At 38.7% G+C, this 16,997-nt stretch overlaps 1 protein-coding gene across 1 annotated transcript; it reads right to left on the bottom strand.

Annotated features, from left to right (window-relative positions):
- Positions 1 to 6,379: 6,379 nt before the first annotated feature.
- Positions 6,380 to 15,540, bottom strand: fancg (FA complementation group G). Its single transcript, XM_046841812.1, has 14 exons — positions 15,345 to 15,540; positions 14,307 to 14,391; positions 11,261 to 11,386; positions 10,971 to 11,161; positions 10,102 to 10,237; positions 9,875 to 10,005; positions 9,087 to 9,233; positions 8,810 to 8,970; positions 8,637 to 8,700; positions 8,239 to 8,558; positions 8,106 to 8,146; positions 7,784 to 7,930; positions 6,832 to 6,946; positions 6,380 to 6,687 (listed from the first exon to the last, which is right to left on the bottom strand). Exons 1-14 carry the CDS (start codon positions 15,405 to 15,407, stop codon positions 6,588 to 6,590), a joined length of 1,827 nt encoding a protein of 608 aa, XP_046697768.1. The 5' UTR covers positions 15,408 to 15,540; the 3' UTR covers positions 6,380 to 6,587.
- Between the last annotated feature and the right edge of the window lie 1,457 nt (positions 15,541 to 16,997).

Here is a 16,997-nt window from a genome sequence, read left to right as displayed (position 1 = left end):
ACTGTGTATCTCCCTCCAGTGGTGAAGCGTGGAAATATAACGGAATGGGATCTTCAACTCTGCTTCATCCAGCTCTATCTCCGATCTTTTACTCAATGCCACTGTCTCTAAACCATGGGCGTAAATCCCGGGGGAGGAGGACGTGACCCCAAAAAAAAAATAAAATAAAATAAAAATATCACAATCTCTATCGTGAAAATATATGTATGTATACCTAAATAATTGTGTAAGTAGAAAACCCACTGCCTGCTTTCCCAGTTCATCTTACCTACTCTACACACACGAGTCAGGTGTGTGTCTGCGGCTCAATTAATGTTCAACTCCATTAACTAGGGTATTTTATTCACTTTAAATAAAGCGATTCTCTTTAATGTAGTAGATGCAGACTCATTCATAAATTAGTTGCGGCAAAAATGCTGAGTGCCAATGTAATTTTCCATGAATCTGCTATATTAGTGATTAAAATAAGACTTATCTAGTGAACGTTAGCTTGTTTACAATAGCTTGTAGCATAGTGCACTGCAGCTAACACACCAAAGCCGTTTCCCATGCAGTGTTTTATTTGGGACGACTTGGCGTAATGTTAACTTAACATTAACAGCCACAATTAGCATATTGTTTATCTGTGCATTTACTAAATGAGCACTGTGCTACGTCTGAACTGACCCCACTGTATTTTTTTGTATAATCAATTTCTATTCTGTTCTTAAGTGTCTTCATTAATTTTAAATAAAATTTTAAAAGTTTTTTTAACTCCTTGTTTTGCTTTGTCATTGAACCTGAGAAAAACTTTGAAAATAACCATATTGACGCAGTCTCTATGATACAATCTTCTTCTTCTTCTTTCGGCTGCTCCCATTAGGGTTTGCCACAGCGGATCATCCGTCTCCATACCACCCTGTCCTCTACATCTGCCTCTTTCACACCAACTACCTGCATGTCTTCCCTCTCCACATCCATAAACCTCCTCCTTGGCCTTCCTCTTTTCCTTCTTCCTGGTGGCTCCATCCTCAGCATTCTCCTACCAATATAACTCATGTCCCTCCTCTGCACATGTCCAAACCATCTCAATTTTGCCTCCCTCACCTTGTCACCAAAACGTCCAACATGCGCTGTCCCCCTAATAAACTCATTTCTCTATGATACAATAATAATGATAAAAGCAAAGTTGTTCACTGTGGGGACACTGTCTTTATAAGTACAATTTTACTGTATTATTTTTTTCCCCATCAAAAATTGCTCATGAGAAATTTTATATTTATTGTCCCCCCCTACTGTTAAATGAAATTTACACCCATGCTCTAAACCATACAACATGCTCTTCTCCCTGCAACCGCACCACTCCACTGCCCTCCCTTTCATTCACACACATGTACTCTGTCTTACTCCTACTGACTTTCATTCCCCTTCTCTCCAGCATGTACCTCCACCTCTCCAGGCTCTTCTCAACCTGCTTACTACTCTCACCACAAATCACAATATCATCCGCAAACATCATAGTCCACGGAGACTCCTGTCTGACCTTATCAGTCAACCTGTCCATCACCACTGCAATTTTGCTCAGAGCCGATCCTTGATGCAGTCCAACCTTCACCTTGAACCAGTCTGTTGTTCCTATTGCACACTTAACTGCTGTCACACTGTCCTCATACATGTCCTGCACCACCCTCACATACTTTGCTGACACACCTGACTTCCTTATACAATAACACAACTCCTCTTTCGGCACCCTGTCGTACGCTTTCTCTAAATCCACAAACAAACAATGAAACTCCTTCTGACCTTCTCTATACTTCTCCATGAACATTCTCAAAGCAAATAAGGTGTCTGAGGTGCTCTTCCTCGGCATAAAACCATACTGTTGCTCACAGATGGTCACCTCTTCTCTCAGCCTGGCTTCCACTACTCTTTCTCGTAACTTGATGGTGTGACTGATCAACTTAATTCGCCTGTAGTTACTGCAGGTCTGCACATCTCCCTTATTCTTAAAAAACGGTACCAGCACACTCCTTCTCCTTCCTCAGACATCCTCTCACCTTCCAAAATCCTGTTAAACAATCTGGTTAAAAACTCCACTGCCATCTCTCCTAAACATCTCCATGCTTCTACCGGTATGTCATCTGGTCCTACCGATTTTCCACTCTGCATCCTCTTAATAGCTGCTCTCACTTCCTCCTTACTAATTCTATCCACTTCCTGCCTCACCACCTCTACACCATCCAACCTTCTCTCTCTCATTTTCCTCATTCATCAACTGCTCAAAATACTCCCTCCATCTTCTCAACACACTCTCCTCACTAGTCAAAGCATTTCTATCTCCATCCTTTATTGCTCTAACTTGCAGAACATCCTTCCCAGCTCAGTATCTCTGCCTGGCTAATCAGTAAAAATCCTTCCTCCTTGCTAAGTGTCCAACTTCTCATACAGCTCCTCATATGCCTTCTCCTTGGCTTTCGCCACATCCCTCTTTACCTGCTGCCGCATCTCCTTGTACTCCTGCCTACTTTTCTTATCTCTCTGTCGATCCCAATTCTGTTTTGCCAACCTCTTTCTCCTTATGCTCTTCTGCACTTCCTCATTCCACCACATCTCTTTGTCTTCCTTTCAATTTCCATATGTCAAATCAAGTATCTTTCTAGCTGTCTCTCATCACTTCTGCAGTAGTTGCCCAATCATCCGGCACCTCTTCATCACCACCGAGCCTATCTGACCTCTTCCCTGAACCTTACACTAGTCTTCCTCCTTCAGTTTCCACCATCTAATTCTTCTTTCAGTCTTCGCTCTCCTTCTTTTCTTCTTCACCTCCAAAACCATCCTACAGACCACCATCCAATGCTGTCTAGCTACACTGTCCCCCGCCAACACCTTACAGTCTCCAATCTCCTTTAGGTTGCATCTCCTGCATAAAACATAGTCCACCTGTGTGCACCTTCCTCCACTCTTATACGTCACCCTATGATCCTCCTTCTTCTAAAAATAAGTGTTCACCACTGCCATTTCCATCCTTTTAGCAAAATCTACCACCATCTGCCTTTCTACATTCCTCTCCTTAAAGCCATACCTACTACTTAAGTGACATACTCCGCTGATTAATCCATAGGATGACATACAATGCTCCACAAGTGGGTAGTGAGATGGAGAGAAGGAAACATTCTTGAGTGAGTTAGATGAAGTGGTAGAAGGTGTACCTAGGAATGAACAATTGGTGATTTGGGGCAGATTTAAATGGGCATGTAGGTGAAGGGAACAGAGGTGATGAGAAGGTGATGGGTAGGTATGGCTTAAAGGAGACTTAAAGGAGAGGAATGTGGAAGGGCAGATGGTGGTAGATTTTGCTAAAAGGATGGAAATGTCAGTGGTGAACACGTATTTTAAGAAGAAGGAGGATTATAGGGTGACGTATAAGAGTGGAGGAAGTTGCACACAGGTGGACTATGTTCTATGTAGGAGATGCAACCTGAAGGAGATTGGAGACTGTAAGGTGTTGGCAGGGGTTGTAGCTAGACAGCATCGGATGGTGGTCTATAGGATGGTTTTGGAGGTGAAGAAGAAGAGGAGAAGAGTGAAGACTGAAAGAAGAATAAGATGGTGGAAACTGAAGGAGGAAGACTGTAGTGTGAGATTCAGGAAGAGGTCAGACAGGGGCTCGGTGGTGGTGAAGAGGTGCTGGATGATTGGGCAACTACTGCAGAAGTGATAAGGGAGACAGCTAGAAAGGTACTTGGTGTGACCTCTGAAAATAGAAAGAAAGAAAAAGAGACATGGTGGTGGAATAAGGACGTGCAGGACAGCACAAGGAGAAAGGGCAAAACAGAATTGTCATCGACAAAGTGATGAGAAAATTAGGCAGGAGTACAAGGCAGCAGGTGAAGAGGGATGTGGCGAACGCAAAAGAAAAAGCATATCCTTTTGTACCGATTTACCAGGCAGAGGGACCGAGCAGGGAAGGATGTGCTGCAAGTTAAATCAATAAATAATGGAGATGAAAATGTTTTAACAAGATTGTTTAACAGGACTTTGAAAGTTGAGAAGATGCCTGAGGAATGGAAAAGAAGTGTGCTGGTACCGATCTTTAAGAATAAGGGAGATGTGCAGACCTGCAATAACTACAGGGGAATAAAGTTGATCAGTCTCCATTGACTATGATGTTTGCGGATGATATTGTGATTTGTGGTGAGAGTAGTGAGCAGGTTGAGAAGAGACTGGAGAGGTGGAGGTACATGCTGGAGAGAAGGGGAATGAAAGTCAGTAGGAGTAAGACAGAGTTCATGTGTGTGAATGAAAGGGAGGGCAGTGGAGTGGTGCGGTTGCAGGGAGAAGAGGTGGAGAAGGTGGAGTAGTTCAGGTACCTGGGGTCAAGAGTGCAAAGTAATGGAGAGTGTATTAGAGAAGTGAAGAAAAGTGTGCAGGCAGGGTGGAGTGGGTGGAGAAGTGATAGCAGGAGTGATTTGTGATAGGGTAGGAGTGATTTGAGAAGGGTATCTGCAAGAGTGAACAGGAAGTTTATAGAACTGTGGTGAGACCTGCGATGTTGTATCGATTAGAGACAACGGCAGTAAATAAAAGACAGGAGGCGGAGCTGGAGGTAGCAGAGCTGAAGATGTTAAGGTTTTCATTGGGGGTGATGAGGATGGACAAGATAAGAAATTAGTTTATTAGAGGGACAGCACATGTTGGACGTCATGTCACATGTTGGTGACAAGGTGTGTGAGGCGAGATTGAGATGGTTTGGACATGTGCAGAGGAGGGACATTAGTTATATTGGTAGGAGAATGCTGAGGATGGAGCCACCAGGAAGGAGGGAAAGAGGAAGGCCAAGGAGGAGATTTCATGGATGTGGTAATGGAAGACATGCAGGTAGTTGGTGTGAAAGAGGCAGATGTAGAGGACAGGGTGGTATGGAGACGGATGATCCGCTGTGGCGACCCCTAATAGGATGCAGTCGATAGAAGAAGATATCTTAGAAGATAAAAATGGACGTTGTGAATGAACATGTGTTTCGCTTAAGGTTTTAATTTTGCCTCTTTTATATTTATTACTTATATTTTTAATAAAAAATTGTAAGAAATGCGTGCTGCATTAATCACGCATAAATTAAACAAGTGCCATTAAAATGAATTTGCATTTTGACAACCTTAATTGATATATTAATACAAAACAAGTAAAAATTTATTGTTACCCAATAAATTTATCTGGGCTGAACATCCACTATATAGAAAACATGCAGAAAAAAAATTTATGATCAGGAATGTTTCTTTTCTTAGTCATGTTTACTTCAATGTTTACTTCACTGACTCCCCCTGTCTCACCCCAGACTTCTTGTTGCCTTCTGCTGCCGCCTGTTGCTAATTTTGTAAACTAGTCTACATCTGTGGTGTGTGAGAGCAAGAAAATGATACACCAGTGAATTGAAAAAACTACACAATGACAGGGAATCAGTTGATGGGCTGAAAACAGCGCAGTGAGAATAGAAAATATTTCATTAAATAGACTAAAACTAAAGTAACAAACCTGTTTTGAAAGTGTAAGAAGTAGAAAGTACAGATGTTAGTGTAAAAATGTAATGAGTAATGTAATAAGTTTCTATAATGTAATGTAAAATGTCATCCTGAAAATAGTGAAATGAACAACTGATACCAGAAAAATCTCTATGCAGTGGTGAGTGCACAAATCACGAAGTTAATGTACAGATACACACTAAAATATTACTGCAGTAAAATTGCTCCCTTAAAACTTTCACTTGCTTAAAAATACAAAAGTATATGCCCTCAAATGTACTTAAGTACCAAAAGTACTATGATATGTTATTTGTTATGGCTATAATGTTGCTAATATCATTTTTGTCTAAAAAAATGATAATAATCGTTTAATCAACACAGTTTATGTGAAAAGACTCTGGTACTCTTAGCACACCAATCTATTAATAGTATTATATTAATGAGTCAAACACTGATTGATATCTATCATTATTGTGCAAATAAGGCCACGGGTGTTGTGGCAAGTTCGAGTCAGGAGATTCTTCCATTATTTATTCCTCTCAAAATGTTCTGCTTGCTGTTGAACTGACGCTGAACTGTATATTGGTGATAAGAAAATACCACCAACTGGCAATCAAAACAAATCAAAACACAGGGCTCGCTCAAACCTGATTGGTGGCTTGACCAATTGTAACTGTTTTTGTAAAATGTTTTTGAGTAAAAAATAATTACTTTGAAATGTAGTGAAGTAAAAGTCTCCCCAAATGGAAACACTCGTACGGAAATAAATACAGAAGTACAGATATGCAAAAAAAGCTACTTAAATACAGTAACGAATTACATTTACTTCGTTACTGTCCACCACTGCTCTTATGTCCATATGCTAATATGTTCACTAATGATGCAAATAACCATTTTTAATTTAATACCATAAGCATGTATTTCAAAGTATTAACAATTCTGTAAATAATGTTAAATAAACTCATAAAATATGTATTTCTTAGTTAATACATTCTAATCAATTCCACATGTTGAGGTTCAATTCTGATCCAATAAGTCTGCATGTTGGTCCAACATACACGTAGGTATGCATGAATGAAATAGGAAATATTAACAATTCTGTATAAATTCCTCGATTTTCCTCTTCAGGCTGCTCAGGTCAAAGGCTGTAGGATCCTCATTACACGTTTGAAGATACAAGGGCAGATCTCTAGAATACAAATAAAAAAATGAGTAATGTGTTGCCTAACACAAAAGTATCAACAAAGAACCAGTTACAATCCTTACCAGACTGGTTTTTGATTTGTAGTTACACACAAAACATACAAGACCGACGGCGGATTCGGTAGCTTACACTGGTGGTGTTGACTGTGTGAAGTTAAGGATTTGCTTCCACATGGCTGCTGCCTCCTGCTTGCGGTCCAGCCTCCACATGATCTCCACCAGCCACATTCCAGTGTTCATGCATCCTGGTAAAATGAGAGCCAATTTTGAGTGGGGTTGAGAATGTTATTCCGTAATGATGTAATTCATAAGCACTTTACGACTTTTCAGTAGTAGTTCAATGCTAGATTAAAAATGAAGACTCACTAAAAATCATATTTATATTAGACTAGGGGAATGTTCAGGTCCCAAAAATATAATGTAAAAACATTATTATTATATCATACATAACCTGCTTATCATAAAACGAAACTGAATGTCACATTGATGGAATGACAGGTACAGTGGAAACTCGTTTTGCGAATGTAATTCGATCCAGATTAATATACTCAAACCAAATCATACGTATAACGACGCGAATTTCCGCATAATTAGAAATAATGGAAATTCGGATAATGCGTTCCAGGACCCAGAAAATATTCATATAAATGAAACAATACATTACAATATACAGTAAAATAATACATTTTAAAGTGATATTTGTTGTATTACTGTATATTGTAACAACAATAATAATCTTTAAAAGAAAAACTGTTTAGAGGAGAGTCTCTCTTTAGAGGAGAGATGGTGTGAGGAAGACAAGGCGGAATGGAGGATAAGGGTAACTGCTGGGAAGGAGGTGAATCGCCATGGGAAGGCTTTCACTATCTTCACTTAGTCTTTCAGTTTTCTACTCACTTGGATCTCATTTTTTTTAAACTTTGACTAAAAACCCCATCTAATGAAATTTCTTGGCTGTTGTCACGGAGTTAGGAAGCGTGTGAAAAGAACCAACGTCCCAGCGCGACGTTCGTATAACGAAGCTTCAAACATATAACGAGACAAAATTTCACGGGTATTTTTGTTCGTATAACAAAACTTACCTGGTGTCGCCTGAAGACTGAGCTGAAAGTCCCTTAAAGCCTCCTTCAACTTGCCTCTCTCTACAAAACACACAGCTCTAAATGAAAGTGCTTTTCCTTTAAGAGCTTCCAGGAATGTCACTGTTTTCTCAACCCCAGGATCTTTCACTGCAAGGGACATATTTTTTTAAGTGACTGCAACTGTATTAGAATGAATCTCATTACATACACAGGAGCAACAGAAAAAAATCAAAAGATCTAGATCACTATTTACATGCCACTCATAAAAGGAAGATAATTAATTTTATGCCATCCTGTAAAAGAAGGAAATATTTGGGCTTGCCTTTTTGTTTAATGCACACTTTTACCAGTTGATTGATAGCTCTGCAAAGAAAATATGCAAAAAATATATATGATGAGTAAAAGAATCGAACTAAATGGCACTCAATTTAAACAGCTTCAAGATCTTTTTTTACCTAGTAAAATTGGTCAACGCCTCTTTTGTATCTTTGAGTTGTAAATGAGCCTGCCCTTGAAGGTAGTAAGCAGCTCCAGACCACAGAACACACTGCAGTTTCTCCTCTTGAGAATCAGCTTCCAGCGTAAGAGGTACGAGTTCTCTGGAAACTAGTGGTGAAATCAACAAACTCTCTGGGATGAGGTCAACAGTTTTAGCAATAACCTCATCACAAATAGCAAGGGCATCCCAAACGCGTTTGGCTTTTAAAAGGGCAAAGGCTGCTTCAAGGTAGATCGCTGGAATTCTTGGAAATGACGAGCCATCTTCCACAGGCATCTGCATTGTTTTAGATTCGCATGTCATTATATATAGTGAGTGATATTCAGAAAATCATAATTAAAATGGTTAACTCACTTGTTTTGAGTCTGACTGCAAAGAAGCCAAGAGATCAAGATAATATTCAGCTCCTTCCGAAGTCCTAAAGAAAAGTTGGACATACATGTTTGAGAATAGCATTTTTTTTTTACAGGTTTATGAAAACACAGAACTGTGGAGGAATGGAATGGTCTTAATGTTGGTGCACTTGCCTGTCACTGAGTACACATCTATGCCCCAGTGTGTGTAGTATATAAAGAGTAGATGGAATTTGACAGATAAATTCGATTTGTTCACTACCAAGCAGCATATCAGGAGATATCAATGGCATTGATGAATTTGATGGATTGCTCTCAGCATGCAACATTACAGCCTGTGAACATAAGTAAATGAATAAAATTGTTATATTGTATATATTTTATAGCATGTAATATATTTTGTACTAGAATCATGTTTGGAATATAGTTTGTCTATAGTAAGATCACTTACAGAGTGCAGGAGATGTAATGCCTCTATTTCTGCATTGGTGTTACTCAGCTGTTTGTATACTAGCGAACTCTGATAAAGAGCCCTTTGGCAATTAAAGTCCACCTCCAAGGCCTTTCTGTAACATTGAAGAGCACTCTGGGGCTTTTGCTGAAAACACAAATATCAAGCAAATTATGAAATAATGTTTTTAAGTTGCAGAATTACAATACTTTAAAGTCGCAAAAAATGTCATAAAAATAATACAGTCAACCCCTTGGAAAATTTGCGAGTTCTCATTTGCAAACGACAGCAAGTTGTGGATTATCTTAAAATTCGCGGGAATCTGCGGCGTATGTTCAGGCGTATGTTCAGGAACGTTAGGAACATTTTAAATGATGTATTTGGTCAAATACTGTACACTATTAAGTTTATAAAGTGACAATGTCTAAATTAATTCACTAAGGTACCATATGGGCTGTGGGGGTGTGTCCAGAATTCGGATTTTCGGAAACTTCGGAATTCCGTGAGTTCCAGGGGACCACTGTATACAGATTCAGTGTCCAGTTGCCATGGTAACCAAGAAAGATTTGTAGCCAACACAAGTCTTTAACCAGCTAACCAACAATGCTTGCTAAAATGTATCAGGGATGACACTATTTATGTACTTACATTTACTCAACACATAAAATCCCACATCGATATAACTAGATAACATCCCTCCAACTGAGTGTGTATGTGTATATTTATAAGGATATTAGAGATGAGAGTGGAGAAATATGTGGAGATTTGGCAGTGCAGTGACTTTTTACCAGCTTGGCATAGCAAAATCCTGTGAGCACGTGAACATGAGCCAGAAGCGCTCTGGGCGAGGGCTGGGTGGCAGCTTCCTGCAAAACCCTAAAAGCCTCGACATATTTCTCTTTCTTCATCTGCTCCACTCCTAAAACACATATACATTATTACATACCCATATGACAGATTAAATCATTTTAGATTTTTAGTTTGGCCGCACAGAGCTTAGTAAACACCAATATACCAATAGAAATGAATGTGCACACGTGCAAAAGCTCCTGGAGGTCTTTGGTTGCTAAAGCAACAAGAAGGGAGTCGTCTTCTTCGATAGAAAGAGTGAGGTTTCGGGTTTCTGCAAGCAGATCCCCTGACGATGTGCTCTGTATCAGGAAGAAGAAGCAAGATGGTTAAAATATTGCAATTTATTTTTTTTATTTATTACAAAATCTTAAATTAAAGATGAAAAAAAACAAAAAAAAAAATTTATTTTTCAATCACTAAACATTTGCTTTACTGATGCCCTGAGGATATTTAATGGTTATTTGTCAATTTAGGGATGACAATTTCCTGAAACACCCCACCATGCTGCTACATTCTTTGGTTATTCTATTATGTTTACCAAACATTTTGATCAAAGGACAGCTTTCCACATATAGAATAGAAAGAAACGCAAACAAACTGTTATCATGGCAGATACATTTACTCCCCATTCTGTTTTCAGTGAAATTGAATAGATTGATTTCCCTGGGAGGTGATATAGGGTACTTATGGCTATCAAGAATATATTTAGAAATGCTTTCTATTTCACAAGCTGTTTCTCTGATGCATTCTATGGTCAGATTTGTGTACAATGTATTTTATATATATGTATATATAAAATGAAATTAAGACAGCTGGGGTGGTTCTTCATTTTTGGTGGTCTTTTTTTAGAAATAAAACTATAAATCTGTTCCATCAGGTTACTGTCTGAGGTATCTCCAAAGTTATATATGAGCAAAATGATTACAAAAGTTATAATGGCTAAATGTGCATACAACCTTATTAGACATGAACATTTTTAACACTGTAAATGACAATGTCTGTTGTAATGCCATAAGATTTTACATGACATACTTTGTGATTAACATGCAGAAGCAAATCCAGGACTCCATCATAGTTGCGTTCTGAGAGCCAGACCGCCCACTGAATCAGGAGAAGTTTGTGGATCCATGGCTCATATGCCATACCACCAAAAGTCTTCAGCACAGCTTGCCATAACGCAACCAAATCATAACTGGGAACCTGCTTGTGTACAGCCTCTAATGCTAGAAACCACAAAAAAGTAAAACAACAAAGTATTTATAAACATACAATTCCCATCTGCAAATGTTTTTCCTACAATTAATACATGACTTTACATTTACCTCTTATTAGGATATTGGTGATGCAATCCTTTGTCTCTTTTGGTGTGCCGCAACTCAGAGAAAACAGCAAAGTGTTGTATGAAATGGTGATTTCAAGCTTTAGGTGTTTTGTTTGGGCGGCCACACCTGTTAAAGGAACATAATAATACACCAGTTTTTCTATTTAACAATAAGGTGGCTTTATTGTAATAACTCCTATATACAAAAAGTACAGTACACAGTTAAACAAAACAACATCCCTCCAGGACTATGGTGCTACATTAAACAACAAAGCTACATAAAGTTAGTTTATTAGTGTGCAGCGGTGTAACCTCGTAGATGGGGTGAGTGGCAGCTGCTGTTCTTAAAATAGGTTTTGGCAACCTAATTATGAGCTGGGATTACATCTGCATGACAGACAGACAGACAGATTTTTATCTACAGTTGAAACCAGATATTTACATACACTTCAGAAAAAAACACAAAAACTTATATTTCTTTACTGTCATACATTAAATCAGAGTAAACTTTTTCTGTTTTAAATCAATAAATGTTAACATTTTTTGCATTTGTTAAATGTCAGAATCGAGCGAGGGAGAATTTTTATGTATTTTTATTATCACTTTCATCAAAGTCAGAAGTATACATACACTAAGTTTATCGTGCCTTTAAACAACAAAAAAAACTCCAGATGATTCCATTCTAAGCTTAAGAAGCCTCTGATAGGTTAATTGATTCCATTAGAGTTAATTGGTGGCACAACTGTGGATGCATATAAAGGCACACCTCAAACAAAGAGCCTCTTTCTTTGACATCATGGGAAAATCAAGAGAAATCCAAGACATCAGAAAAAGAATTGTTGACCTCCACAAATATGGCTCATCCTTAGGTGCAATTTCCTGCAAATGCCTGAAGGTCCCACGTTCCTCCGTTCAGACAATAATACGCAAGTTTAAAAAACATGGGAATGTACAACCATCATACCGCTCAGGAAGGAGACGGATCTCTCGGAGTCCCAGAGAGGAACGTTTTTTGTTGCGAAATGTGCCAACCCCAGAACAACAGCTAAATATCTTGTGAAGTTGCTGGATGAAACTGGTAAGACAGTGTCATTATCCACAGTAAAACAAATACTGTACCGCCATGAGATGAAAGGTTACTCTGGGAGGAGAAAGCCATTACTTCAAAACCACCATTAAAAAGCCAGACTACAGTTTGCAACTACACATGAGGGAACAAAATCCTAATTTCGGGAGACATGTCCTGGTGTCTGACAAAACAAAAATTTAACTGTTAGGCCATAATGATAAACGATATATTTTGAGGAAAAAGGGAGAAGCTTTGAAGCCTCAGAACACCATCCCAACTGTTAAGTATGGGGGTGGTAGTATAATGTTGTGGGGCTGCTTTGCTGCAGAAGCGACTGTTGCACTTAGATGCATAGATGGCATCGTGAGAAAAGAAAATTATGTGGATATATTAAAGCAACATCTGAAGACATCAGCCAGAAAGTTAAAGCTTGGGCGCAAATGGGTCTTCCAAATGGACAATGACCCCAAGCATACCTCCAAATTAGTTACAAAGTGGCTTAAGGACAACAAAGTCAAGTTATTGGAGGGGCCATCACAAAGCCCTGATCTCAATCCCATAGAAAATTTGTGGGAAAAGGTGAGTGCGAGCAAGAAGGCCTACAAACCTGACCCAGTTACACCAGTTCTGTCAAGAGGAGTGGGCCAAAATTCCAGCAAACTATTGTAGAAAGCTTGTGGAAGGATACCCAAAACGTTTGGCCCAAGTGAAACAGTTTCAGGGCAATTCCACCAAATACTAAGGAAGTGTATGTATACTTCTGACTTTGATGAAAGTGATCATAAAAATACATAAAAATTCTCCTTTGCTCGATTCTGACATTTAACAAATGCAAAAATTTTAATATTTATTGATTTAAAACAGAAAAAGTTTACTCTGATTTAATGTATGACAGTAAAGAAATAAAAGTTTTTGTGTTTTTTTCTGAAGTGTATGTAAATATCTGGTTTCAACCATATCTATCTATCTATCTATCTATCTATCTATCTATCTATCTATCTATCTATCTATCTATCTATCTATCTATCGATCTATCTATCATCTATCTATCTATCATACAGTGCTTGTCAAAATATTTGAAAAACCTAGTCTTTTATGGTTTTTGGGAGACCCTTTTGTGTTCCTTTGCAACAAACATTATTGGAAGAACGTCTTTGCACAGACGAGGGCACAGATATTAGCTCTAACAGAAGAACTTATGTAAGAGACTAAAAACAGGAGAGAAGATTTTAGCTGAGTGCATCACACCCAAAGATAAACATTGAGATGAAAGGTTTGGGGTTGTTTTGGAGCAGGGAAGGATGGAGACTAATTCCGTGTGAAAGTAAAATTGAACCAACATGGCTACCATTCCATACTTCCACACCATTCAATTCCATCTGGACTATGGCTCATTGGAACCAACTTCACCATACAACAAGACAATGACCCAAAGCCTACATCCAATGTTATTTATAAAGTCGCTGGAGTGTTATCTATCATGGAATGGCCTGTACAGTCACCACAACGAAATCCTACTGAACTGCTCTGGGATAAACTGTATCACAAAGAAATCTCTAACTAGTGAAGAACATCTTTGGCAAGTTTTACACAAGGCAAAGCAAAGTATTTTTGTTGAATGTTTGGAGAAGAGAGTGTGCAAAGCTTGAACATAGTTGAACATCTGTATATTTAGATATTTCTTTGGTCAAAGTAAATATTTATATCATAAAATGATCTAGTTTGTTGCACATAAACAAAAGGAACGTGTGTTTCTAAATATTTTGAGAAAATCTCTTTGAAGTATTTAGAACTAAAACAGTTACTAGAATTATTGTGAATTTATTTGCAGCTTATTGTTAATAAGTGGACAATATTTTAACAGTGCATTAAACAAGACACGAATCAGACAACATGCAAATAATACAGTTACTATATCTAAATCGGTAACTAGTTGGTTATTTTTCTCTTAAACAACAAAATAACGTATCACTCTCACCTTGAGCTTTTTGCTGCAGTTTCAGCCACTCTGAGTAACAGTGTTTCCGTATGTCCTGAAGAAGCTGCCGGTGACTTTCATATTCCTGTAACATAACAGCATCACCACATTAGCTGCTTTGAGACAATCTTCATTGTTAAAAGCACAATACAAATAAAAATAAATTGAATTGAATTATTGAGCTCCTTATCAAATATGCACCTCCATGTCAACTTCGCACACCCATAACTTCAGCACCACTCACATTACATCACTGCATTACCATAAACTTTTTTAATGCTTTTTTTTGCACATCTTTTCTGAACTGATGCTATATTGCTCTTTTGCACAACATTTTTGTTTACATTTTGGCTACTGTTCAATTTTGTCCACTTTGTCTTGTCACAACAGGTTTCCTGGCAGAGCTATTTTGTGTTTTGTCCTGCACTGTCTTGTGTTGTTTTTGCACTGTCTTGTGTTGTCTTTGCACTGTCTTGTGTTGTCTTTGCACTGTCTTGTGTTGTCTTTGCACTGTCTTTGCACTGTATTGTGTTGTTTTTGCACTGTCTTTGCATTGTCTTGTGTTGTCTTTGCACTGTCCTGTATTGTCTTGCACTGTCTTGTGTTGTCTTTGCACTGTCTTGTGTTGTCTTTGCACTGTCTTGTTTTGTCTTTGCACTGTCTTGTGTTGTGTTGTTTTTGCACTGCTTGCACCAGGTTGCACACATGCACTTTATGAGGCGAGGACACTTACTAGTCCTTATCCCTGTGTTTTCTGTTTCAGTGATTGTTGTTGTATGTAGCATCAGGGTTCTGGAGGAACGTTGTTTTATTTCACTGTGTACTGTGTCAGCTATATATGGTTGAAATGACAATAAAGGCTTCTTGACTTGACTTGAACGGTTGTATCCAAAACGTCTCCCTAACAAACACTATAGACACTTAATAGTGTGGAGAACTCATGTTTTTATAAACACTGAAGTGAGCTGATGGAGGGAGTCAGGAATAATTAGGTAATTCACCCTACAGCAGTTAGCTGAAAGAGCTAATAACACATACCTTCCACTTTAAGGCGACCGTATTATTCTCCTCGGTCCATCTGTCAACCAAAGTCGGAGGCATATCGGCGGATATTTAACATAATCAAACCAAAAACTACTTACAACGCGAATTCATTATTAACAATTTCTCGCGATTTGAACTTTCCCTCCAGGGGCCATAGCGCCTTTCGAAACTTTACTGCACATGCGTCAAAATCGCCCCCTCCACTCCACGCATGCGCACAGTGGTAGCGCAGATAAGTTGATCAAGCTCTGCAATATGAACTTTTCTCATAACACAAAATTCAGTTTTGTAGCTCTGTCATGAATAATATTTAATATTCTGGTGAAAAAGGCCCATTTGTTTTGCTTTCTTTAAAAAAAAAACCAACATATCATTTGCACAGATCATTTTTCATATTGAACCATAATAGACCACATAACATATTTATATTATTATTATAGAATTATTATAGAATAGAGTGAGGGGCAGTAAATGTTAAATCTACCCAGATATAAAATGACAGACAATCACCCAACTTCCCCTTCAAATCCAGACAAGATCAGACCTTATACACAAAATGTTTTATCGAGCACGTGATTTTTCATTAGAGCTCATTAGAGATGTATAAGAGTTAAACTTATCGGCACTATAATATTCATATTTATACTTATAGGCACTTATTAATTCATATTTTATAAGCTATTATAAGTTGCTTTGGGCCAATGTCCATCATTAAAAGTGCTATACAAATAATATTGAATTGAACTGAATTGAACTGATGACGTTCAAACATAATTGCTCTTTACAAATATCTTCTTCTTCTTCTTCTTTCGGCTTCTCCCATTAGGGTTTGCCACAGCATTCTCCTACCGATATACCTCATGTCCCTCCTCTGCACATGACCAAACCATCTCAATCTCGCTCCCTCACCTTGTTCCAAAAATTCCTACATGCGCTGTCCCTCTAATAAACTCATTTCTAATCTTGTCCATCCTCGTCACTCCCAATGAAAATCTTAACATCTTCAACTCTGCTACCTCCAGCTCCACCTCCTGTCTTTTACTTAATGCCACTATCTCTAAACCATACAACATTGCAGGTCTCACCACAGTCCTATAAACTTTCCCCCTTCACTCTTGCAGATACTCTTCTATCACAAATCACTCCTGCCACTCTTCTCCACCCACTCCACCCTGCCTGCACTCTTTTCTTCACTTCTCTAACACACTCTCCATTACTTTGCACTGTTGACCCCTGGTACCTGAACTCCTCCACCTTCTCCACCTCTTCTCCCTGCAACAGCACCACTTCACTGCCCTCCCTCTCATTCACACACATGTACTCTGTCTTACTCCTACTGACTTTCATTCCCTTTCTCTCCAGCGCGTTCCTACACCTCTCCAGGCTCTTCTCAACCTGCTCCCTACTCTCACCACAAATCACAATATCATCTGCAAACATCATAGTCTATGGAGACTCCTGTTTGACCTCGTCTGTCAACCTGTCCATCACCACTGCAAAACGGAAAGGGCTCAGCACTGATCCTTGATGCAGTCCAACCTTCACCTTGAACCAGTCTGTTGTTCCTACTGCACACTTCACTGCTGTCACACTGTCCTCATACATGTCCTGCATCACCCTCACATACTTCTCTGACACACCTGACTT

The sequence above is a fragment of the Silurus meridionalis genome, chromosome 27, assembly GCF_014805685.1.
Source record: "Silurus meridionalis isolate SWU-2019-XX chromosome 27, ASM1480568v1, whole genome shotgun sequence".
NCBI classification, from domain to species: domain Eukaryota; kingdom Metazoa; phylum Chordata; class Actinopteri; order Siluriformes; family Siluridae; genus Silurus; species Silurus meridionalis.
The sequence above is the reverse complement of the archived record's forward strand: the minus strand, read 5'-3'. Positions and strand labels throughout refer to the sequence as shown.

Bases quoted from the DNA above. Each gene is read 5' to 3' on its own strand.
- fancg (XM_046841812.1), bottom strand. From the start codon at position 15,407: ATGCCTCCGACTTTGGTTGACAGATGGACCGAGGAGAATAATACGGTC. The intron at 9,234-9,874 runs GTAAAAAGTCAC...TTGTGTTTTCAG, and splicing joins GATTTTGCTATGCCAAGCTG to CAAAAGCCCCAGAGTGCTCT. The intron at 8,701-8,809 runs GCAAGTGCACCA...ACTTTTCTTTAG, and splicing joins AGATGTGTACTCAGTGACAG to GACTTCGGAAGGAGCTGAAT.